General features: G+C 37.8%; 1 protein-coding gene across 2 annotated transcripts in view; it reads left to right on the forward strand.

The window, feature by feature from the left end:
- ppp3ca (protein phosphatase 3, catalytic subunit, alpha isozyme) overlaps nt 1–26,792 on the forward strand; it is a 48,939-nt gene that overhangs the window by 17,134 nt on the left and 5,013 nt on the right. The window contains exons 2-13 of one of the 2 annotated variants that reach the window (XM_079847839.1): nt 4,351–4,551; nt 11,781–11,905; nt 15,194–15,305; nt 17,492–17,637; nt 17,769–17,908; nt 21,522–21,599; nt 21,792–21,886; nt 22,365–22,490; nt 22,632–22,709; nt 23,473–23,557; nt 25,826–25,923; nt 26,448–26,495. In XM_079847839.1, coding sequence (XP_079703965.1) covers nt 4,351–4,551; nt 11,781–11,905; nt 15,194–15,305; nt 17,492–17,637; nt 17,769–17,908; nt 21,522–21,599; nt 21,792–21,886; nt 22,365–22,490; nt 22,632–22,709; nt 23,473–23,557; nt 25,826–25,923; nt 26,448–26,495 — 1,332 coding nt within the window. The remainder of the gene's footprint in view (nt 1–4,350; nt 4,552–11,780; nt 11,906–15,193; nt 15,306–17,491; nt 17,638–17,768; nt 17,909–21,521; nt 21,600–21,791; nt 21,887–22,364; nt 22,491–22,631; nt 22,710–23,472; nt 23,558–25,825; nt 25,924–26,447; nt 26,496–26,792) is intronic. The other variant, XM_079847840.1, reaches the window with a different exon arrangement.

Below are 26,792 nucleotides of genomic sequence, written 5' to 3' on the forward strand. Positions count from 1 at the left end.
CAGAGAGAGCAGTTGTCTTGTATAGATAGGTATGAAACAGCTTCCCAAACAGCCTTTTCAACCAAACACAGTATTGTTATTTCTGTGTTATATATATTCATATTATCACAGAAGAACCTGGATAAAAGTTTATTGTTCAGATATCAACACTGATGTCTACAGAAGCAATCAAAATACAGTAAATTACTGTAAAACATTTTTAGAAAATTTATTGAATCATTCATTCAAGAGATTTGTTCTAAAAACACTGATTCATCAAGTAATGAAACAAGTGAAGTATTTATTCTTATTGTCATTGAAATCATTGAATCATTCATTCTTTCAAATTTTAAATAGACTGCAGCAAGCAGGATTTCATGAGATGGTGGTGGCTTAACTCATGAATATTAATTACCTTATGTAGAAATAATTTAACATAATCATTCACTTTTCTGACAATGTTAATGTGAGTTATTGATCTGGAGATCAAGAATTTGTTCATTTCCCAGTCAAATCTGAAATGTAAACCGAAACATTACTATTACAAATGTTTGAAAATAATTGAAACAATTTCAATCCTTTTGAGTTGCATTGAGAAACTTTGTACATTTGAGTTGAGTTGAGTTGTACGTTAGTGCATTTAAAATGAATATCCATATATTTGAGGTCAATGGAGTGGATAGCAGCGAGGCGCAGAATATCTGTGTGAACATTGCCGCTGGTGCTTTCCATGAGTGATAACTACCCCAAAATGTGTTTATGCTTCACATGCTAAAGGCTATCTTATTAATGGAGTTCCTGAATGCCTTGCACAGATATCTTGCGTTATAGCTGACATATGAAACATTAAGTTGTGTTCACATTCATCATTGTTCTGCAAGTTTTCACAAGCAAAATCCAGTAACCACCAAAATCCACACAATTGGGAATTTTGCGTGAGGGTAAAATATTTCCCCATGCAGATTTGGCAGCTGGTTCTAGTTGGTCACCCAGATTTGTCACGTTGACCAATAGAAAGCTGATTGGTTTGACTGTGGCGTGCTTATTACATCGCTATACTATTGATAATAGACAATGAACCTTTCTTCTCCTCAAAAATTCATCTAAACGTGACAGTCTTTAGATTTGTTAACAAACAGAGGACCAAGGAAACCAAGCATGTGCGAATATGCAGAAGTAACACAAGTGCACCCACACACACTTTTTCGAATGGGCTGTTTCCTTACCGCTGTTTAAATCCTATGCAAGGCCTAGTCTCATTATCCCAGCAGCAGGAACATGAGATTTCTCATTTTTCCCCCTCAAGTCAAACATGAATTATTTAGCTTTGTGTTGATCACGTTGAGTCTCTCGGCCCTGAGCTTCCCTGCCCAGTTCCCCTACTGTATTTCTCTCTCTCTCTGAGCTGTGTGTGATGTTGCTAGCCTCTACTCAGCAATACAAGATGCATGTTTTGCTTACAGAATTGCCCATATCTCAGATGTCTTGTTCTGAAATTCTGCTCTGAGAGACTATGTCATCTTGTATCTGAACAATGTTTTAGCGTTTCTTCTCAATGGCACTGTAACTACACTCCATAATTATTTCTGTACAGTGCGGGAGAATCTTCGCTAGCATGCGCGTAAATAATTCACCATGCCAATGTTTTGTTGAAGCCAAGTCCCACATTATCAGTGTACACATTAGTGAGTCATAACGGAAAGAGACTGCATTTGCCCCAATTTTTGGTGCAGATATTGTTTTCTCTGTCTAATTTCTGAATTGAATTTTCACGCAGCTGAGGATCGGTACGTCGTCCGCTGCACCTTTATCAATTATTCAGATCCGGCTCTTTGGAAGCTTTAATAAGCAGCTTGTCAGTCAACTAACTCATAGCAGCTCCGGCTTTGTTTTTGTGATACGAGGCCAATTTTGCTTTGCTGTAAGTGAGCTGAGCTCAATGAACAAATGATGATGTTAGGCAGCCATGGTTAAATAATGGTTTAGTTGACAGAGAGCAATTTAAGAATGGGTCACTGTGGTCAAATCATATTGGTCACTTATCTAAAAAATAAGTAAGGTCTAGTTATTTGATATTTAAAATAACTAGTTATTTGATATGTTATAGTTTTTTTTTTTTTTGTAGTGGTGGTGCTTTATTTAGCATGTTAACTGCACTCTATTGCAATCTGTTTCTGAACATCCTCTAAGAAACGCGTCTCATTGGGGTCAAATAGCCTTTTAGACAAGCCACTAAGTAGTTGCCTTTGGAAAATATGTACATTATTGTTCAAAAGTAAGGTCAGTAAGATTTATTTGAATGAAATTTAATACTTTTATTCAGCAGGGATGCATTAAATTGATCAAAAGTGACAGTAAAGGATTTTATAGTTACAAAAGATTTCTATTTCAGATAAATGCTGTTCTTTTGAACTTTCTGTTCGTCAAAGAATCCTGAAAACATGTTACAGTTTCCACAAAAATATGAAGCAGCACAACTGTTTTCAACATTGATAATAATAATAAATGTTTCTTCAGCAACAAATCAGCATATTAGAATGATTTCTGCATAATCATGTTACACTGAAGACCAGGGTTATGGTTATTATAGTTGACTAAAGGATTTCATGAGATGGTGGTGGCTTAACTCATGAATATTAATTACCTTATGTAGAAATAATTTAACATAATCATTCACTTTTCTGACAACGTTAATGTGAGTTATTGATCTGGAGATCAAGTGTTTGTTCATTTCCAAGTCAAAACTGAAATGTAAATGTTTGAAAATAATTTAAACAATCCTTTTGAGTTGCATTGAGAAACTTTGTACATTTGAGTTGAGTTGAGTTGAGTTGTACGTCAGTGCATTTCAAATGAATATCCATATATTTGTTGTCAATGGAGTGGATAGCAGCGAGGCGCAGAATATCTGTGTGAACATTGCCGCTGGTGCTTTCCATGAGTGATAACTACCCCAAAATGTGTTTATGCTTCACATGCTAAAGGCTATCTCACTAGCAGAATGTATTAATGGAGTTCCTGGATGTCTTGTACAGATATCTTGCATTATAGATAACATATGAAACATTAAGGTGTGTTCACATTCATCACTGTTCTGCAGAATCCAGTAAAATCCACCAAATCACGCAATTGGGAATTTTGCGTGAGGGTAAAATATTTCCCCATGCAGATTTGGCAGCTGGTTCTAGTTGGTCACCCAAAGCTAAAACCATAAACATTTTCATTACTTGAAATAACAAAATTTAATATAATTTGACATTATATATTATTTTAAAATAAAATATTTTCCCAGGCTAGTTTCCAAAAAAATTCTCATTTTGATTTACTAAAATAACTAAATCTTAAAAAAAAAAAAAAAAAAAAAAAAAAACTATATAGACATATAAAACAAACTAATAAAAGTGACAAAAGCACAGAATAAAATTACTAAAAATTTAACTAAAATTAAAAGAAATATGAAACATATAAAAATAAAAATGAATTAAAAATATGAATTAAAACACTTTATTTGCATCTCAATGATAATATTTTAACACTGCTGAAAAGGTGCTGAAAATGCAGCTTTGTCATCACAGGAATAAATTACATTAAATGAATTATAATATTTTTTATGTTTCAAAATAGTGCTGTTTTTTAATTTATTTATATTTTTTATACTCTATATATAATAAATGCCTTGGTAAGCATAAGAAACTTCTTTATTAAAAAGTCCACCTGTGGTGAAAATCAAGTTTTTAATGTTATTTATGTGTCTATGTGGTGTTTTTAACATGTACAAATTCAAAAGTCAACACAATTGCTGAGTATTTTTTTCTGAGTATTTTAACTAATAAGGTAGTTAGTTTCTGACGTCACAAACTACCTTGTAACCAATCACGTCAACTTGTGATCGTCAACGAGTGGATCTCTGAGCTGGTGTGAGTGAGTGGAGGCGGGGCTAATTTGCATATTAATAGAACCGTGTATAGCCTACTAAATGAGGCAAGGGTGTAGAGTTACATTCAAGCTATTTTAAGGCGTGAAGTTTTTTTCTCAAGGAAAAACCTTTTAAATATGTCATTTTGGTGATCAAAGATGAGTTTTAAGGGATACAATTATTGACTACAGGGGGACTTTAAGAGAAGCTTAGTTTTGCACACCACTGATGTTTTTCGGCAGCCATTTTGATTTAACAAACAAATCCTTAAACCTGTATTCAATAAACAGATGGTATGGTCTCAGAAAGTATTTAAATTATAACATGATGTAGTTAGTTAGTTACAAAATATATCCCCAGTGAAAAGTTATGCTTTTGTGCAACATACCTGATTCATTAAAGGTGGCTGTAACATTCAAGTTCTGATGTATTCTTTCTGTTTGTGCTCCCCTCAGCCGTTCCCTTCCCCCTGAGTCACCGCCTCACCACGAAGGAGGTGTTTGACTGTGAGGGGAAACCAAGGGTGGATCTCCTGAAAGCCCACCTCACTAAAGAAGGCAGGGTGGAAGAGAACGTGGCCCTCCGAATCATAAACGAAGGGGCCTCCATCTTACGCCAAGAGAAGACCATGCTGGACATAGAGGCACCTGTCACAGGTACTTCCTGCTTCTTTTGGTCTATTGTGGCAGATTCACCTCATGTACAATTTAAAGGCTAATGTTTGCAACAAAGTGCTATGGTTTCATTTGACGTGTCTTTAAGTGACTATGTGTGCAGTGTTTTGCTGCAGGCTGGATATATTTTCAGACATTAGTCGATAAAGAGCGTCTGTGCATTAGCATCTGTGTGTACATAATGCAGTTTGTTATCTGACGCCGTCTGCATGTGTTAACTGTATATCAGTGACAACCTGCTTTGATACTGTCAGCAAACAGGACTAAAGAGTTTGAGAGAGAATGCACAATCCTGACCTCAAATACAAAAATAAACTCCAAAGCACCCGACTGGATGTTCAAAGAATGAACAAGAGCGGAGAAAAAAAACCCAAATGGCGGCAAAGCGAACAAGCGCTTAAGGTGTTTCCGTATGAAGTTTACCTGTGAAGGGAGCTGTCACTTTAAAGTTTGATCACTTTTATGCTTGTGAATGTGCGTATGTGTGCGTTTCTCAGGTATTTTAATTCCCTCCTTACCTGTCATTGCATCAACTATGAGGTGAGAATAGAGGGAAAATAGTTTTAAATTAAAACTAGGGTAATGCACGTACCACATAAAGCATGTCTGTATCTATTCAATGGCTCGTCTGAGCAGCGCGTCTCTTAATGCGAAGCGCTATTACGCTTTTACCAGTGTCTGTGGATAATCAATAGAGTTGAGTACTTGATACCCGCGTCCATCTGCAGGAGCGTGTCAGCCGTGATTTCCGCTGTGTCATCCGCGTATGAGCCGCTTACTCCCGAAAGAAATAGGTCCTTGTGTAACTGCAGCGAAAAATAAATAAATAAAAAATAGCCAGAGATAATGGACATAGCTTGATTAATTTTTCTTTGTAATGTGATTCTGCTCACCCAAATCTCCTTCACACTGGTGAAATTGCAGTATTTTTAATGCTGTTTTAGTGCCTTTTTTGTTTATTTAATTTTTAATATCTGCTACGTTGCAATTTACACAGGAAAAAAGACAAAGAATGTTTTGATTCAAAGAATATATGGGGAATTCAATTTATTATTTTCTTATCCTGTCGGCATATATTTTTTCTCTTGTTTTAAAGGGATACTCCACCGAAAAATTAAAATTCTGTCATCATATACTCACTCTCATGTTGTTTCAAAACTGTATGAATTTCTTTCTTCTGCTGAACAGAAAGGAAGATATTTAGAAGAATGTCAGTAACCAGACAGTTTTAGATACCATTGACTTCCATAGTATATTTTTTTCCTACTATGGAAGTCAATGGTATCTAAAACTGTCTGGTTACTGACATTCTTCTAAATATCTTCCTTTCTGTTTTTCGGTGGAGTATCCCTTTAAGCATAAATCTCACTTAATTTTGTCAGATTTATTCCTAATGTTTGCAAAATGTGTAATAAAGACATTATTTTTATATGTATTATTATTATTATAATTTATAAATTTGAATTAAAACAATAAAAGTATCTTTTTAAGATTTTGGAAAACAAGACAAAAGCAATACTGATTAAAAAACGATTGTTTTGCAGTGTGGGAGGGCTGTAAAATTGAGACAACTTGTGTTAAAATCCCTGAAACAAAGGCTGTTTTTGGCAGCTGAAAAAGTCACACGGTCACAAGGTTCGGTGCATCAGGAGTCGCTCACTGCTGTGTTTAAAGGCACAAAGCATTTGAGTTCACTCCGGTTCAGTCGCAGTCTCACAGGAAGAGTTCAATTCCACGGTGCACTTAGATTTGTCTGGTACAGTGCAGCTGTTAAAATCCATCAGTTGATCAGAGCGACCTACAGAGCGAGAGAGAGAGATAAAGAGAGAGAGAGAGTGGTTCTCTGCTGCAGAACACACCTACACCTCTGAGTCATCTGCATCTAACAGCTCAATATTCTCTCTATTTCTCTAAATCTCTTCCCATCATCCAGTTCTGCTTGCACCCTGTGTGCCTGCAGTGGGTGATGTGAGAATAAGCATCTACCCCCCACACACACACACTCACTCCGCACTGCACAGTCACTGCCACACATAAAGAGAGATACTTACAATTATCACCATTTAGAGTTCACTGTGTGTGTGTGTGTGTGTGCGTGCTTGATTGATGTCTGTCCCTGAGCTCAGAATATTTGCCCAGATCAGCCAAAATTAGGCCAAGTGAAGTTTATGCCTGCCGATTGTCTATTATTAATATCAAAGGGATATGAAATATGCAGGAGGCACAGTGTACGAGAGGAACCGTCATTGTCAGTAGATCCGCTTCCTTTGTGATGCAACATAATGGCAAACAAAGACATATCTGCTGCCGTTTGTCACTACCTTCACCCAGCTGTATGGCCATCACCTCATGCTATTGTTAATCAAGACTGCTTACACAATCACACAGATGCGCACACACACACACACACACACACACGCAGAGCGCTGGTTCAGGCCCATTCGCGTATGTTGAGAATGATTTGTGCTGCGTGCTGCTCGCTCATTAAGTCCAGCTTACATAATGGAGAGCAGAGGATGAGGAGGAGAAGAGAGGATATGAATAGAAGAGAGAGGAGAGGAGTTATGCAGAGAGGAGGAAAGAGAACATATGGGAGAATAAGAGGAGCAGGTGAGAGGGTAGATGAGAGAAGAGACGAACAGACGAGAGGAGAGGTGGGGAGGAAAGGAACTGAAAGGAGATGGTCTGAGGAGAGGAGATGAACAGATTGGAGAAAAAGGAGCAGATGACTGGAGAGGAGCGAGGGAAGGAGGAGAAGAGCAGATGAGAGGCGATAAGGAGTGAAGAAGGGAATTAACATATGGGAGGACAAGGAGATGAAAGAAGAGATAAAAATGAGAAAGGAGGAGAGGAAATGGACATATGAGAGTATAAGAGGTGAAGATGGGAGAATAAGATGAACAGAGGAAAGGAGAGAAGCAGATAAGATAAGCTGGGAAAAGAGAGAGGAAGGAAGATGAAGAATGACAGAAGGAGAAAAAAAAGTAGAGGAAATGGTCAGATGAGAGGATATGAGAGAAAAGAAAATAGGAGTGGATGAAAGGAGAAAGATGAGAGTAGTCGAACAAATGAAAGGAGGAAAGGAGATGAACATATGAGACGCAAGGAGCAGATGGAGAGGAGAAAAGAAGAGATGAACTGAGAGGAGAGAGAGAGGAACTAAGGAAAGGAGATGAACAGAGGTACGTGGAGAAGAGGTGGGTGAGGAGGGGTTACAAAATAAAAAGAAAGGAGAGAAAGGAGGAGATGAACACATGAGATGATGATTTGAGATGGGAGATGGAAGGGAAGTGAGATAAGCAGATTACAGTAGAGGAGGAGAAGAGGAGAAAAAAGAGATTCTGAATGAGAGGAGAGATGGAGAGAAAAGAAGACTGGAAATGAACAGATGGTGAGCAAGGAGAGAAGAAAGACGAGAGCAGTCGAACAAATTAAGGGAGGAAAGGAGATGAACAGATGAGAGGAGAAAAGAGGAGGAAGAAGAACAGAGGAGGTGAATAGAGGACAAAAGAGGAGAACAGGGGAGATGAATCAATGAGATGATATGAGAGAGGAGAGAAGAGGAGCAGATGAAAGAAGATAAGAACATGAATGAAAGCATGAGAGGAGAAGTGAGGAGATGAACAGATAACAGGAGTGAGAGGTGTGATATCAGATATCAGGAGTAAAGGAGCAGCACAGAGAGAAAGATCACTGTGTGACACACATGGGATTCCATCAACATTCTCCTCCTCGTGTGCTCGGGTGGCATGTGACCCACACGGGAATGTGAACAGGCATGTTAATTCCACGTTTAATACCTCTTTCTCCCGAAGCGCAGTTAAAATCAGCTCCGCGAACCAGCCGATTCGTTTAAACAGAAGCACTTAACACCGGGACCCGGGATCATTTCCATGCACAATTCATATACCTCTTCATGCATAATGTAATGTCTCAATATGCAGGATCCGCTCATTTATATACAGTAAACGCCACTTACTAACACAGCCAGGGCGCATCTGATTTGCCTATGCATTATGCAGCTCTGATGCTGCAACGTGACTGGGCATATCTGCACCCCCCACCCCCCTACCGTTTTGGATTATATAAACCTAGTATCCATATCTACAAAGACTTTAACAACAGGAATTTCAGACAGCGGCAGATGAGCAGGTTTGAAGTCGCCAGGAGTAAACCAGGCGCCCAGGGGGAGAGAGAGCCCACCTGGGGATACACGGTGAGCCCTAAACTCCTGTGAGACCCGTCTAACACACGCATAACAAAAGCAGTGTGGATGAAATGAATGTGTTTTTAATGACTCGATTTGTAACATCTTTTCTAGATCTTGAGCCTCATATGAGGTGAAATCAGATGGCGTCCCACAATGCATCTGCGTGTTTATCGATGGCTTGGGTGCAGTTGAGGAGGCAGGGTGAGAGAAGGGAAATAAGCACAGCGTGAGAAGGCTGAATACAAGGGGGCGGAAGAATCTCTTTACTAGTCGGTGGAGGAGCGAGCGAGCACAGATAAGCGAGAGAGTTCAGCTTGTCACCTCCCTGTCATTCAGTCCTGCTCCGGGAGGAAACAAAGTGAGAGAAACAGCGCTAACTGCAGCCCCTGTGACCCCGGCCTTCGAGAAAACGGTCCCTTTAGCCATTCTCCACATCATTTCCTCTAGAGGCTTTCGTTTTTTCCTCACTACGCTGCGGTGCTTGATTACTTCTAGGGCTTTTGCTCTATAGTGTGTGTTAATGGTTCATGTTAATGGCCCATTTTGGATGTATGTCAGACTCGGTGGACTGCTTGCGGCTGCTGTGTGATTTAGGACAGATAAATCCGCTAATTCATTTGACGTGAGGAATCTTAATTTAAGCGGCTTCCCCCGAGACATTTAAGGCTAAATAAGTGGTTTGGCTTGAGAATGGATCTATTGATTTGGGCATTGATCTGGAAGTAAAGGAGCTGTTTGGGTAGAGCCTGACAGAATGCTTGTGATTTAGCATTTTAAGAAAAGGAGGACAACATGATAGTCTATATTTATTAAGCTTGAAACATGAATGCTTGTGTGTTCAGAAAGGAAACATTAGTGAGAGTAGATGAAGGCCTGTAGAGTCGATTAAAATACCCACAAGTTTATCTGTGAGCTTTGTGTATGCTAGTGGACTCCTAAATGATGATCATTTAAAGGGATAGTTCACCCAAAAATGAAAATTTTGTCATAATTGACTCACCCTCAAGTTGTTCCAAACCTGTATGAATGTTGAACACAAAAGAAGATATTTTAAAGAATGTTGGTAATCAAATAGTTGATGGTAGCTTGACTTCTATAGGAAAAAAAATAATTCTATGGAAGTAAATGGCTAACGTCAACTGTCTGGTTACCGGCATTCTTCAAAATATCTTCTTTGGTGTTCAGCAGACGAAAGAAACAACTTGAGGATGAGTAAGTGATGATACAATTTTACACAATGATACAATGATTTATCCTTCACATTGTTATTTGTTAAACAAAATCATTCACTTTTCTGTTGCTTCCAACAACATTTCACTCACACCATGAGATTGCAGCAATTAGCAGACGACAACAATCCAACCAATTCTCATTCGAGAAGTAATTTCACTTAAAAATCACAGAAAAAAAACGATTGAAATTTCTGTTTCATGCTGACAGTATCTCTCTACTAGGAAAGCAAGTCAAAAATATTGAATATGAACGTGTTTAAACAGCCCATAAGAAGCAGCCTGTTATACAGGGATCCCTGAAGACTGATTAGTCAACTAGTCGTTCAGGCAACCTAATGACTGGTCGAATTTGAAAATATGTAGTTTTGCACATCCCTGTTGTATGTATTGCCTGGACATACTCTATTGGTCAAAAGTTTGGTGTCAGTCTTTATGAAATTATTACATTTATTCAGCTGTGATGCTTTAAATTGATTAAAATTGACAGTAAAGAAAATTTATTTTTTATTTCAAATAAATGCTGATCTTTTGAACTTTCTATTCATCAAAGAATCGTGCAAAAAATATATCAAAAATATTTCAGTTTTTTTCAGCATTGGTAATCATAAGAAATGTTTCTTGAGCAGCAAATCAGCATATTAGAATGATTTCTTAAGGATCATGTGACATGACATTTAAATGTAAATGTCATGTGACACTAAACAATGGAGTAATGATGCTGAAAATTCAACTTTGCATCACAGAAATGTATTATATAGGCTATATTAAAATTGAAAACAGTATAATATTTTAAAATCTTACAGTTTTACCATTTTACTGTATTTTTGATCAAATAAATGCAGTCTGATGAGCATAAGAGACATAAGAGACCCCAAGGTTTTGAACAGATTTGTACATTAACAAGGAAAGAAAACTGCTTGTCAAGCGATTTCATGATGTATATTAAGTGGGAGAAACAGGAAGTGACATGCTCCACAGTTTATCACAGGTCTCAAGCATGGTGACGCACTTACACTAGGTCATATCACACAATCTGGACTTTTGCTGTAAACCCAGATTCCTCAAGCGCCGGAGTTTGACTGAAATTCTCACAAGAGTCAGAACAAACACACTTGCCTATAATTCCACGAACCTCTATCTTCGCATGACAGCGATGTGGGCTTCGTATCTAGGTGTAGGGATATGTGACGAAGTAGCTAAGAGGGTTTTAAACGTGTGTGTGTCCGTGGCCACACCCACACACACTACAGGCTGAGAGGCCTCTGGGGCAAACTCTTAGGCAGCATCTCCATGCCAACGCAAACTCCTCATTTATTTCATTCTTTATTCTCATCAAATTCATGTCTCCATGGAAACAGGAGTTTGCGTTGCTCTCTCTCTCTCTCTCCCTCTCTCACTCTCAGAGAGAGAGAGAATTATGTTGCAAAAGGAGCAACAAAGATCTTCAGGCCAGCTACAGCATGTTGGATATAGGCTCTTAGGTGTTTCACGGCCCTAGATGTGCACAGCTGTGATTGTGCTTCCTGTCAATTCGATCAGTTCATTATGACTCGAGCAATCTACATGTTGACATTAAGGGATTACGCGGTTACAGAATGATTTTAGTAGCTATGGCTGTATGAATCCCCCATGGATTAACATTTGTATATCCTGTATATTGAGCAAACTAACAGTTGTGTCTGTTTGCATCCAGCTCAGCTAGTCAATATTTTCTCCCCTCTCTCTCTCTCTCGCTCTCTTTCTCCACCACCTTCTTTTCCTTTATGCAGTGTGCGGTGACATTCATGGGCAGTTTTTCGACCTGATGAAGCTGTTTGAGGTGGGCGGCTCTCCAGCCACGACACGATACCTGTTCCTGGGCGACTATGTGGACCGGGGTTACTTCAGTATCGAGGTGAGAAGAGTATGCATCCATCTATTTAGGGCTGGGTGATAAACAATGTCATATAGAGATCGCGATACAATTTATGTCGACATTTTCACTCAATATGAGTATGAATTACCCCACCAGTACTTACTCCACAGCAGAAATAGACGCTACAACAGCCAGCCAGTCTGCAGGGAGCCGGTGAGGGAAACGAAAGTGAAATTAAGTTAACCAAAGCTGAGGAAATTGTTGAAAAAAGGGTAACGCAACATCAATTATATGGAGGTGGTTTGGGTTTCTCTTTTTCTCTTTTAGAAAAGTTGCCAGCCACCGCCAGCAGTTTTTAACATTTTCTCCAAAAATGTCATGGCCCCCAGAATATTTTGATCAAAAAATAGCAATTTTGTCAAAGACTACGATTCAGAACGATGATCAAAACATAGATGGAGTAGATCCAGTCCATCAACACCCCTAATGCTTGCACAGTCCTATAACTCGTCCTGGATTGACATTTCATTCATTTCAGCAGTTTTGATTTATATGCTGTTTAATGTTGTTGATCGTGTGATTTTACAAGTCAATTCACATTTATTCATAGCTTTACAGAGATAACAGGAAAATAATGCAACAAAGTTTGTTTCCAGAAGAAAATAGTGTCACAGTCCAGCTTAAGTAAGTTCAGTGATGATTCATTTTTGAATCATTTTTGACTAAGTTATTAATTTAGTTCATTTATGTATATAGCCGCTCTGGAGAAAACCGTGATCGTCCAGCTCAGTTATGTTCTCATATAATGGTGTCAATGCAGGCAGATTAATAATATTGTTGAATATTAAATTAAATGCATTAAATTTACATATGTATATGTTTGCATATAATATCGCTTGTTTCTGCGTCTTCTTCACATGTGTTTTGATCAGGAGATTCAGTACTCTTTCAGAAGATGAGTAACAGCATAACTGTTACCGTATAACAGTGAAAACAGGGAAAGCTGGAAAATTCCGTCAATGGCTGGGAAGCGTTTTATCACAAATGACAGAAATTTCTATCAAATGGGGGGGGGGGGGGCTCAGGGCTAAGTGATAGACTAAGACCTAAGACTAAGTGATAGACTAAGACTAAGTGATAGACTAAGACTAAGGGCTAAGTGATAGTCTAAGACTAAGGGCTGAATGATAGACTAAGACTAAGGGCTAAGTGATAGTCTAAGACTAAGGGCTAAGTGATAGTCTAAGACTAAGGGCTGAATGATAGACTAAGACTAAGGGCTAAGTGATAGACTAAGACTAAGGGCTGAATGATAGACTAAGGGCTAAGTGATAGACTAAGACTAAGGACTAAGTGATAGACTAAGGTCAGTGGAACAAAAAGTTGAACATCTTTTAACTTGAGCGGTGCCTTTTTAGAATGTTGTGTCATGCATGAGACGCCACAAAAGACCGAGTGCAACGGTCAAACACATCTGTCTAGTGCAGGTTTACATAGAAAAAACAATAGAAAAGTGAAATAGAAAAACGCGTTCACGGCCTAGACGGTGTGCAAAATAAGTCGTTGGTTGGTTCCAACCAAGGCGGGAAACCTAAAAAATCATCATCATCCCAACCACAACACAGAGTGTACAAGAATGTGGTCCCATGTCAATCTGTGTATCATAATGACTGGTTTACAGTGTTTATATTTTGCACTTTTTATTTAAATTTCTACCTCTAAATAATTTCATAGATGTAAAATCAGTGCATAGTTAATATTTTTTAACTTTATTTTATCCAACTTTATTTGAATAGGTTGTACTTCTTCAAATTATTGGGATGTTTGCTGCTACTTTAATACCTTACAAGGCAACCTAACTTCTGTTGTTTTAAGGCAGAAAAAGCAAGTTGCACAGCTAAAAGTTTACGTTATGCTATTCTATTTTTGCTAATAAAATATAAAAATTTAGTCAATGAACCTTCTGCTTTCTCCAGGCTTCAGTCATTGTCGGAATACTCTTCAAGCTGGCAGCATTATCAAATTATATATTGTGATAAATATCGATATCAATCAATATGGAAAGAAAATATTGTGATCATATTTTTGCTATATCGTCCAGCCCTACATCTATTCATGGTTTCATGGTAATCACGTTAACTGAAAGAAATGAAAGAATTTGGATTCATTTGAATGAAAAGGTTAATTTGTGTCATTACCATGTCTAGATTGAATTTGCATTTCAGTACTGCTTTTTAAGAAAAATCGGCAGCATTTTATTAAACATGGTGAAATTGTGTTAAAAAGAGTAACTGCACTAGCTGAAAGCATTATTAAAATAGTCAAAATATTTAATAAACTAATTCTACGAGGTTAAATGTTGTAATATGTATGTATGCATGATGTATGATGTATGATGACACGTCTAAAAAATAAGATATATTCCATGTCGTCTTTCAATTAATAAACATTATAACTAATTTAATCAATGAATAAATGCTCATTAAAACAGCATTATAATTATAAAAGCATTAAAAAGCTTTTGTTTTTGGTGGATTATATCATGCCAAATTGCAAGACACCACTGTAACTGCTTGCACCATGTGACAAAAAGCGTTTTTTATTGAAAAAAAAGTATTAATAATAAGAAAAAAATAATATGACAATTTTAAAAATCCCTCCTAAAAATGTCCATTTTCCATTTTCAAGGCAGTCGGGAGGTTTTGAAACTCACATGAAAGCATAACCTACAGTTTCTTTTGACCAAGCAGACATTGTTATTGGCTGATAGTTATCCCAGTTATCTTGTAGTGTTCCTTTGATAACAAGAACGGCCAATTCTGTCACACACGTCAGGGAATCTTCCTCCAGCTTCAAACAGAGAAGAGGAATCAGTCATCCGTGAGCGCTGTGCTCTGACATTCACGTTCTTTGACATGTCCAGTTTCTGCCATCTTTGACTGTAGGCCATGATTAGCTCTGCGAACACATTTCAACACAGACTGCTCAATTCAATCACTCATCTCCCAATGTTTTTGGTGGAGAAATCTTCTTCTATTTGTTAAAGCATAAATACATGAGATCAGCATGAGTTAGTCAGCCTGGTTGTGTGTGTGTGTGTGTATTAGCAGTAAAGGGAGAGGAGGCAACCCATGTATGGTTTGGTCCGCGGGCAGCCAGTGAAGGTGATGAGGGCTGACAGTAGATGTGATAACATATGTAATGTAATTGGAAGTGTATCATTAACACTACACAGACATTGCGCTGGCCTAAATTAGCATGATGTTTGTAGGTATCTCATGGATGTGGCCATATGTTTCAGCTCTTTTTCTCTCTCCTTCTCTGTAGTGTGTTCTGTACCTCTGGTCACTGAAAATCCTCTACCCAAAGACGCTATTTTTACTGAGAGGAAATCATGAATGTAGACATTTGACAGAATATTTCACCTTCAAACAAGAATGTGAGTATTCTCCTTTTGCACTTGCAATGCTGTTTTAATGTGCTGGTTATGTCATTTGTAATGGCGAAAGAATGACTAGAGAAAAGTATCAGTAGTAAATTAATACTTTTATTTAGCAAGGATGCATTGAATTGATCAAAAGTGACAGTAAAGTTATTATTATGTTAATAATGTTACAAAAGATTTATATTTGAGTTGTTTTGAACTTTCCATTAATCAAAGAATCCTGAAAAAAAAAATTCACGGTTTCGCGAAAAATATTAAGCAAGCAGTATAAATGTTTTCAACATGTTTTCATAATTTGACACTGGCGAAATGGCTTCTGAAAATTCAGCTTTGCCATCACAGGGATAAATTACATTTTTAAAAATATTAAAATAGAAAACAGTTATTTTAAATTGTACTAATATTTCAGTATTACTGTATTTCTGATCAAATAAATGTAGCCCTGGTCTAAATACTTAAATACTAAATACTTAACTTTTGTATGGTAACATCATTATTTTTATCTGAATTTAAATCTGAATTTACATCTGACTTGTAATTAATAGCTCAGAATAATGGTTTAAAAAGATTGGAAAGGTGTAGATTCCATAGCGATTTATTTTTCTGTTTTCCAGTATATTTAATATAATTATAGAATTTCCTTATTTAGAATAAATTGTTTATATGTTTTATAGGTAAGTTTACAAGAAGTTTAATTTGTTAACAGTAGTTAACAGTAACAAAGGTTAATATATGCTTTAAAAATAAAACATATTGCTGATTGTTAGCTCATGTTAGTTAATGCATTAACTAATGTTAACGAATGAGACCTTATTGTAAAGTTTTAGCTTTATCTGTATATTTGATTTGTAATTCATGTTTCAGAAAAATGACAAGTTGAAAAGGGGTATATGAATTTCCATATCCCTATATTTCACAGTAAATAGTCAAATTAGAATAACAGAGCACAGCCCTCAATTTCCTACTATGTCTATTGTTCCTGAAAGGACAAATCTTTCCATTTAAGGTGAATGAGGTTTATAACGCAGAGCTGTTGGGAGGGGTGGAGGGGGGGGTGGGATGTGGAGTATGAGGTAATGCTTCAGAATGGAGCCTTCCCATGAGGCAGAGCGGCGGAGCACAGAGACAGGTGAGGTGGGAGGGAGACGTGACGGCAAACTCTTTCTGTGTCTACTCCACTGACGTGTCGGCATGGTTACATATGCTTTTGAGAGGTGGCGTATTGAGACATAATGAGAATAGGACACGCGTCGACACACTGAGAGAGAAAAAAAACCTTCTCTGTCTCGAGACACTGTTTATCTTGTGTGTGAGTGTTTGTGACGCACTGAGACACATGGGGCTGACCATTAAAATTCGGTCCCAGTAGGAATCTAATGAGGCCAGAGAAAAACATGATAAGTGCTGTCATAACAAAATAGCTGTTGTTTGCAACAAATATTAGGTTGTTTTTGGCAAAAAAAAACAAAAAAACATGATGTCACCTCTGGTATCTTTCTTGGAATGACTTTCCTTCATTTAGCCTTAGGGGGCATATCGTGGGAAAACAAGATTTTTTTTGTTCTTTTGAAATGAAAGAGCTTGACGTACTATGTCAACATACTTTAATGTTAACGCATGCCTGTGATGTGAGAATCTTTACCCTATTAGAATGACCGCCCGGGCGCCCACGCTTACATATTAATTTATGTAGCACATTTACATATGCTCATTTAGTTCAGCAACTTCTCCCTGATAACACCAGTGCCATTATGCTGAGAATAACCAATCATAACAGAGATCATTTACATAAAAACCAAGTTTATGTAGGTCCTTAACGATCACATCGTTAACTACATGACACCAGCTGAATTGTGAATGCTGATGGTACCATTTACTACTCTTAAGAAAGAATTCTACTCATTCAGCAAGTTTATGAGGTGACAGATGTGTGCAATCAGACTACATTTCCCATCATGCTCTGTGGCAGCACAAGAATGAAAAAAAAAAAAAACACAGATAAAACATCAATTACACATCTAATGCATATTTGGTCTTCATTTTGTTATGCTAGCACTAAAAATGTCTTTGGAAAGTGTAAAACAGAGTAACAGATATTGGCTCATGGCTGTCTGTGTACATTCATTTTCTATGTATTTGATAGTACTCACTTGTTCTCTTTCTCCCTCTCTGTGTATCAGGTAAAATCAAGTATTCAGAGCAGGTTTACGATTCCTGTATGGATGCGTTTGACTGTCTGCCCTTGGCAGCTCTCATGAACCAACAGTTCCTGTGCGTCCACGGTGGCCTGTCCCCAGAAATACAGAACTTAGACGACATAAAGAAGGTACTGCCAAGCCATGCATGAACAGCAGAGCTGTGTGTGGGAGGAGAAAGATTTCATGCATGGCCACAAGAAAGCAGTGAATGTGTGTGTATTACTGTATTCTGTATTATATTTGTGTCTCTGTGGCCTAGTTGGACCGGTTCAAGGAGCCCCCAGCATTCGGGCCTATGTGTGATTTGCTTTGGTCTGATCCACTGGAGGACTTCGGCAATGAAAAGAGCCAAGAGTACTTTAGCCACAACACAGTCAGAGGCTGCTCATACTTCTACAGGTGGGTGATTTTTGTGTTTTTAAAGGTGTGTGTTTTGATGTGCCTGAGTGTGGACATGTTGTCACACTATATGAGAAAAGCTGTCACAAAGAATTCTGCCATAAAATGGCCTATCATGGATTTTTCAATTTTTAAAAGGTGACATACAACCATTGTTTTATGCTAAATATATTGTAATCAACAAATACATTTGTTAAAACATGAAGGGCAACTTGCCCAAATAAAAATATAACAACAAAATGTATTATTATCAATGTTGAAACCAGTTGTGCTGCTTGATGTATTTGTGGAAACCATGATACTTTTTTTTTTTTTTTTATCACAGGATTCTTTGATGAGTAGAAAGTTCGTTAGAAGAGAATTTATTTGAAATACAAATCTTTTTTAACATTATAAATGTATTTACTGTTACTTATTAATTTAATGCATCCATAATGAATAAAAAGGTATTAATTTATTTCAAAAGAAATCCTACTGAACCCAAACGTTTGAAAGGTATTACATATTTTTTTACATGAATTTTCAAAATATTTAAAAAAAAATCCGTTTACATAGGTTTTATTGTGTTCACCTTTTTACACAACACCTATAGAAAAAGATATTAGGATTTTAGTTTGGAAGACAAAATGATTATTTTTTAAGATGATTTTGAATGAGGTGTTTGAAACCAACACACAAAACCACTGCTTGAGAAAACGAGCAATTGAACTTTTCACTCAAAGTCTTATAGTTACTTAGAAACAGCTTATATGACAACTAGCCCCGGTTTCCCTTGGATGTATAGGTAAATAGGCATACGTTATATATGTGTCAGCTTGTATGTAGGTGCTTGTGTAACAGATTGTGTGCACATATTTGAGTGTATTCATGTGTGTGTGTGTGTGTGTGTATGAGGACAGCCGAGTCGGTGGGGGGTTGTCGGGTCTCTCCAGGTGTCCAGGGCTGCCCTTGTTTTCTGCCCTCTGCTCTGAATGCATAAAGCAACAGCCTCTTAATATTTCACACACTGCTGAAAATTTGATGGAACAGCAGTGAGCATGTGTATGTGAGAATGAATGTTTGTTTCTCATAGCGAGAGGAAAGATTGGTCTTTGTTTTTCAGCATTTTGATGTTGTGCTTTAGCATTAGCATTAGCATTTCATCTTCTGTAGCTATACAATAGTGTTGTGTGTGTGAGAAACAGACAGAAAGTCCTTCTGTCTATATCCATCCATTCATCCAAATGTACATTTATTAGTGTGTCTATGTGTTATATGCATAATACCAGTGGCAGCCATGTTACAGGACACACAAGACTGAATTTATTACACATACACACAATGCTTCATACTCTACTTAGACAGATACATACCCACACACATTTCTGTTATGCAAGGCTCACAGAAGCCATTTGTTTTAATCTGTGTTGTCAGTGTTCCTCGAGCTGCCCACCTCCCTGAATCACCATGTTGGTGTTTAATCACTACTCTTTCACTCCATTCACTCCGTTTGTTTATGTGATTGCCTTCATGCTAATGCAGGCTCTATGTATATGGTTATATGGTTCCTATGCTAATTAAGACATTTAGAGTATAGAATAAGCAATTAGTGGCAAATTTTACATTTTATCCATAAGCAAAACTGTAAATTATTATTATTCATTTTTTTACACAGCATATTTTCTGGTTCAGTTAACATGCATATTGTTTACTTCCTGTAGCTATTGAAATAGTGAGTATTTTGACTTTTTACGGATTGGCTTCCATTGTAATGGTGCAGTCACATTAGGTCAAATTAGTAGTCAAATTAAGATAAATTGTAGCTGGTCTGTTGTCAATAGTTTAGCGAAGTATGAAGCACTTGCTCACACAGAATAATTGTCAGAATAATCTGAAAGTGGACCAGACTTTATGCTGATAGCCAAATGTCAGACTATGCGAGACTAGGGTGAAGCTATCAGACGAGGAGAAGGGGGGATGCCTTTTCAGCCTCTTGATCGTACTGTAGTCAGCAGAAAGAGTGAGATGGAAGGAGGGAGTGAGTGAAGGGCTTACACTGCGGCCAGCAACGGCAACACAGCTTTGCGATCTATCCCACAATCCCCAAGGGCTCTGCAGTGTGGTGTTGCCATGACGACCTGTTTCCTCTTCCCAAACTGGAGCGAGTGATAGCGAGAGAGAAAGAGAGATGCAGAGGAAGAAGTGATTGGTAGAAAGCAGTGGTAAAGCAGCAGTGCCCCCTCATTAGCCGATGACACGAGAGAGAAAGACAGAAAGCAGCTCACACACCCTTTTACACACTCTCTGTGTTATAAGCAAACGTATGTTAGCACAGCAGCGCTTTCTCACAAAGAAGCTTGGAACGTTCGTTTTCATTGTATGGAAAAAAGCAGTGTGAACATTCTGCCTGACAGCTCCTTTTCTGTTCCACAGAAGAAAATGTTACAGGTTTAGAATATAGGTGGGAATCAATCAGCAGAGCTCTGGGGTTATAGGATATTATTAATTTCTTGGTTGCGTTATGATTTTTTACCTTTTTTCTGTGTATAGCTATTTATTTAATCTGCGCTGGACTGCGTTGTTTACATGACAACTATGTACTAAAAACGGAAAAGTTTTTCCCTGTTCACACGGATCCACGAAAAACGGTTAAAAAAGCCGTGTTATGCATGCCAGTCCATGCACATGACGTCACCGTTTTTGTAGTTTACACGGAGATGATAACGGTATTGTTTTCTGGTCCCCAAAATGCTGTTGCCATGTAAATTAATGGCCAAAATGCATAAAAAGTTTTCAGTTTTTAGTTGACAACAGTGTTGTGTAAACGCTTTATGCACATATTTGTCGGATTTATGCATTTCTATTTTATCAACACTTATCAACGCCTAAATTAATATGCAGCAGTCAGGTGGTTCAAGTACTGTAAGAGCTCTGTAAGTTGTTTAAATTCATTATTATTGTAATGTTATTTGAGATAAGAGGTAATTTAACGCCATCTTGTGACACTTTGCAGACTGTTCATTGTTAGTTTATACTCATTAAACAGATGCTTTTAAGTATCAGATTATTAACAGATACAGATTAACAGATACTTTGATTTGAATAATGTATTAGTAAATGTTGAAATGAATAGGCCTATTTACAAAGTTTAATAGAAATGCTTTAGACATATTTTTCATTGTTAGTTCACGTTAACTAATGTAGTTAACTTATGAGAGTAAAATTCTTGGCATGAGAATACTGATACAGCTTCATGAGAAAATATAAATGCCATTGAAACACAAATCATGTCAGGGTCTGCTTAAACTGTGAGTGCAAAAGTGTGTGAATGTTAATGTATATCCAAACATACATGAACTCTGAATTGCATATAAGAACAAGGCATTTCTTTCTCAGGATATCTGTAAACATGGATATTGAGTGATAAACAGTTGAGCGCCACACTGCCCCTGCTGGACACACATGGAACTGCACTCGTGCTCCATTCACACATGAATGTTTTGCTTGGCTGACGATGAAAAAACATTGAAAAAACAATACAACATTAATGAGACTCGTCCACCCACAGTTTCTGAATGTTGGCTCTTATTTTCTCTCTCATTCTCTTTGCCTTTTCTCAATCACTGTGTTGCAGTTATCCGGCTGTCTGTGACTTCCTACAGAATAATAACTTGTTATCAATCATTCGAGCACACGAAGCACAAGATGCAGGGTATGTATTTCCTGTCTTCAGCTCTTTATTTTATTTGTATTATTTGTGTGCTAATATGCACCTTTTCATGGTATATAAGGTACAAAGGTGTCCTTTTAATGGTACATCTTTCCATACAAGTACAGTTTTTGCACATTTTGTCTATGAAAGTAAATGAAAACATTTTTATCTTCCCTTTCCCTCTTCTCACAGCTACCGGATGTACAGGAAGAGTCAGACTACTGGATTCCCTTCCCTAATTACCATCTTCTCTGCACCAAACTACCTTGATGTTTACAATAACAAAGGTGAGTTCTGCTTTCCCTTACAGTGAGATATGCGTGAAAAAATGGAGCTTTGTGATGAGAACAGAGAGCGTGGGCAGAACCATCAGCTCGAGTGACTCCATCCATGTGGTCTCATCATCCGCTGATGGAACAGGGTCAACCTCTCCGCAGTACCATCTAGTGGAGGCTTTTTGTGAAAATGAATGTTCAGCCACTTACAAATTGATGTACTGTATATCAGGATATATTTACACCCTTTTTGATTGGTGTTTTTCCTCAGAAAGCTCGTTTAGCTTGGGTTTTGTCATATTGTGTGCACACACTATTTTAGCGGATCATTCCAGAAACACAGTTTAGAAAATGATTCCACTTGAATTAGTTGATTAGGAAACAAACCCAGAGGCTCAGGAAGCCACGGTCTCTTGAGATTATTTCCCATATTATTGATTAGAGAAAACTCAAATGCTTGCTCACTTTTTCTTATTACTCACTTCCTCAGCTGCCGTTCTGAAGTATGAGAACAATGTAATGAACATCCGGCAGTTTAACTGCTCCCCTCATCCTTACTGGCTGCCAAATTTCATGGATGTCTTCACCTGGTCACTGCCATTTGTGGGGGAGAAAGGTACCTCTGTCACATAAATCTATATACAACTGGATATTGACAGGCTTGACAATACAATAAAACATTTTTGCTAATGTCCGATTACTTTCAACTAAATGTCCTATTTTGATATGTTGTGATTGACTGTTGCTTGGCCTGCAGTCACGGAGATGCTGGTAAATGTGTTGAGCATCTGTTCTGATGATGAGCTGATGAATGATGGAGAAGAGATCTTTGACGGTGAGACATCTTCACTTGTACGCTTCACTGTCCTATGCAGAACATAAACATGATTTATTCCACATGAAACATGATTATGATTTCTCAACAGAGAGGGCCTTTTCTTTGGCGTCAGGTACATCCTGAATTATGACTCACGGTCATTTCAGTATCTTTCCTGTTAAGTAGCACCGTTGTGATATTGTGTTTGTAATAGCCCTTAAGTTTTGTGCTTGACTTAGCTAGCCGCTACAGGAACTAACTCCAGCAAGTATTGGGAAAGCTACTTTAAAATGTAAGCATTTCAAGTTACAAGCTACTTATAATTTAAAGCAAATTAAACCACAGTCAAACAAGCTAGTAAAAATAGCTATTTTGTAGCTAATAATATTTTAGCATTATTATTTACTTTAATCAGAGCAGTATATCTCTGATTCAGTTACACTTACACTTACAGTTACAGTTACACTTACAGTTACACTTATAACAATTTACACCAATGTGACAATGTGAGTGTTTTGTCACTCTACGCATTGGAAAAAGTAGCTTGTTACTTTAAAAGCTTCATGATTTTAAGAAAAAACTGAGCTACACTAACTGAAACATGTAGGTTAGTTAGTAGTGTCGCTTCTTTAAGTTAGTTACTCTTGAAACTGCCGCCAACACAAAACATACTTTCTTGTGTGTCTACATCTATGTATATAAAAGAAGAAAAGTTTCTGTAGGTTTTTAGCCTCTGGTCATACAAACTGAGACTGCTTCATGTTTTTCTTTCCGCCCACAGCCAATGCAGCAGCTGCTCGCAAAGAGGTGATTAGGAACAAAATCCGTGCCATTGGGAAGATGGCCAAGATGTTCTCGGTTCTCAGGTACAAATGGGGCTTCCTCCAGCTGAGTCATTCAGTCTGCGGTCAGCTGGGTCACATGCATATGAAACCGTTCTTGCTTGTCATATATGATATATAGAGGAAAGGCTTCTTAAAAGCAAGAAATTGCGATATTCAGTACAACATAAAACTGGGATGTAAGAAACTATTTTAAAGGTAGTATTTTAAAGGTTCAGTATTGAATTCTTTGGACATCTGTGGTTGTAACATGCAAGTTTGGGGAGGATAATTATGTCAGTAAGTATTTTTGAGAGACCCCTTTCCTAAAATACAAAGGCAGCTGTATATTTTGATTCAAAAATACCCATTTATACGGTCTAAGAATAACAGTAAAAGTGATTTTATAAAGATAACAATTATATTGTGAATATATTTAAACCAAAATATGGGCAAAATACTTTTTTTATTTCTTATTTATTTACTGTAAAAAAGAAATATCACAATTTATATTGTGATTTCTGTCCAGCCTGAATGCCGAATGAAAGCATAATATATATATATATATATATATATATATATATATATATATATATATATATATATATATATAATATATATATATATATGTAAGGGATAATGTATAGGGAGGCGGTTGTTATAGCGAATAACAACCCCAACAGGCTGAACGGGACCCCGACGCGAACCGGAGGGGTCTTGAATCAGCCTGAAGGGGTTGTTATTCGCTATAACAACCGCCTCCCTATACATTATCCCGTTTATTACATGGCTACCTACAAAATAAATAAATAACTTGACACAAAATTTTGATTAAAAAAGGAGTGTATTGATTTAAAAACGATTGTATTGCTTCCGCTAAAGAAAATAGTTCGTTCCGTCTCTACGGTTAGAATCCTGCCTCCATAGCAACGCTCTGTTTTTCATGGCAACGGTCTGTTATACTTCGCAGCGGCCTGTTATCAAGAAATAACAGACTGCATTCTACATTGGAATTCAGCCAAGCCATGTAATAAATAAATATATATATATATATATATATATATATATATATATATATATAATATAAGTTTCAGTAAATGTTAACTTTTTCTCTTCAGAAATGTTTTGCCAGACCCCAGTTTAATAACTCCTGGTTTAATCTGCTTGGTTTTTTAAATGTACTGAATATAAAGGTCACTGATAACTAATTTTATATGTACACTACTTTTCACTTTTTTTGTCCTACCTGCCTGTCAGCATATGTATTTCCATTCCTCCATGCACCTGCTTGCACAGACATCACACATCATCAGCGCGTTTTGTAAGGCTATGTAGAGTTGTAGTCTGACAGTCACCAAGCGCTGCAAACAAACAGCAGCCGTTTTTACAGGTCCTCCTGAACCAAAACAACAAGCTTATGCTTACAAACTTATAAGATGGCCACCAATGACATTCTACCCGGAGTTGTTCACTAGCCTGACTACGTCAGACTTCGTACTTCCGCTCAATTTCAGTTCGCTTCTGTACTCAGTCTGAGATAGCGACCTTTCTTCCCATTTTCCTCCGGCCTCAAAACAGCCGGCCAATCAACGAACAGAGGGCGGGCTGAGAGCATAATCTGCAAAAGTCGTTCACAGCCATGTTCACTCCGGTATTTCGCTCGATGGTTTTGTTTTCGCATCATACATGTGTTTACAGTGGAAGTTAGATGCGGCTGAGCCTGCGCATAACACACGTCATAACCAAACATTATGTGATTGGCTTACGGGTAACCAATGATTTTAAACTTCAGACAAGCGCCTGGTTTTAGAGAGCGCTCTGAAGGGAGGGTGGGATGTCATGCTTTCAAAGCTAGCTTGCTATTGCTAGCCTCTCTGAAATTGCCCACCCTACCTTTAATACTTTTATTTTTGCATTAAATTGATCAAAATTGACAGTAAAGAACATATATATAATGTTACAAAATATTTCTATTTCAAATAAATGCAAAAATATTACACAATAAAGCATAACAATAGTAAGCAGCACAACTGTTTTCAACATTGATATTAAGAAATGTTTCTTGAGCACCAGATCAGCATATTAGAATATTTTCTGAAGAATCGTGTTACACTAAAGACTGAAAATTCAGGAATTACAGTTTACAGTATTACTGTTTTTACTGCGTTTTTTTGATCAAATAAATGCAGCCTTGGTGAGAATAAAAGACTTCTTTCAAAAACATAAAAAAATCTTGTTGACCCCAAACTTTTGGTCAATAGTGTAAAATCAGTTTGTGATATTATTTCTGATGGTTATGTCCTGTCTTTGCAGAGAAGAGAGTGAGAATGTGTTGACCCTGAAGGGCCTGACCCCTACCGGCATGCTGCCCAGCGGGGTGCTTTCTGGAGGCAAGCAGACTCTACAGAGTGGTGAGAACACGATCCAGCACTGGCCATGTTCCTCTCTTGGTTCTTGTCTCCCTCTATCTCCTACTCTCTTTCTCTCTCTCTCTTTCTCTCTCTCTCTTTATTTCCTCCTTTACTGTCTCTATAGTGTCTGTCCCTGTCTCTTCCACCTGTCTCTCCATCTGTCTCTCTCTGTATCCTCTGACAAACTCCGAGCTTTGGGGTGCTGCTCTTTTAGTTCCCCCAAAGCATGGACACATTAGTGGGTCGGTTTACCCGTCATTGGTAAACTGGGGTGAGAATGAGTTTCTGAGAGGCCTCTAGGGTGTCCAGAGCACAGCAAGCGTGAAAAGCAGGAGAAGCCTCCTGCCGAATGTGCGAATGGTTGAGGGTATTGTCTGAGTCTGTGGTCCATAGTCTGGTTGGCGTGCATGCGTCTCTCAGGGTTGTCCCGACGCCCGCCGTTGCTTGTGCACAACTGCTGCCTGTGCGTTTCTGCTGTTGCATGGCTTGTTCAGGTGTAACACACTCCCCATCTCTCCTTCCAGCAACCATCGAAGCCATTGAAGCCAACGAACCGGAAGAAGACGGAGAAGGTAATTCCTGGACATGTATCTGGGTGTAATCCAGCATAGACTGGTAGAACATGGTAGATGGTTTCTAGCTGGTGAGACCAGGTGGTATCGGGTTTGTTTCTTGTTTCAACATGGTCTACCAGTCGAAACCACATTTCAAAACACATCTACCAGTAGATGCTGGATTTTCCAGCACACTCTGAAGTTGACTGCTCTAACTAGCTATCTAACACACCATATTAGATTTAGATTAGACCAGAAAGTCACCACATCACTATGAAAAGGCACCGCACATGTCTGGGAACAGATTGGAGTCAG

This window comes from Squalius cephalus (assembly GCF_949319135.1).
Source record: "Squalius cephalus genome assembly, chromosome: 17".
NCBI classification, from domain to species: domain Eukaryota; kingdom Metazoa; phylum Chordata; class Actinopteri; order Cypriniformes; family Leuciscidae; genus Squalius; species Squalius cephalus.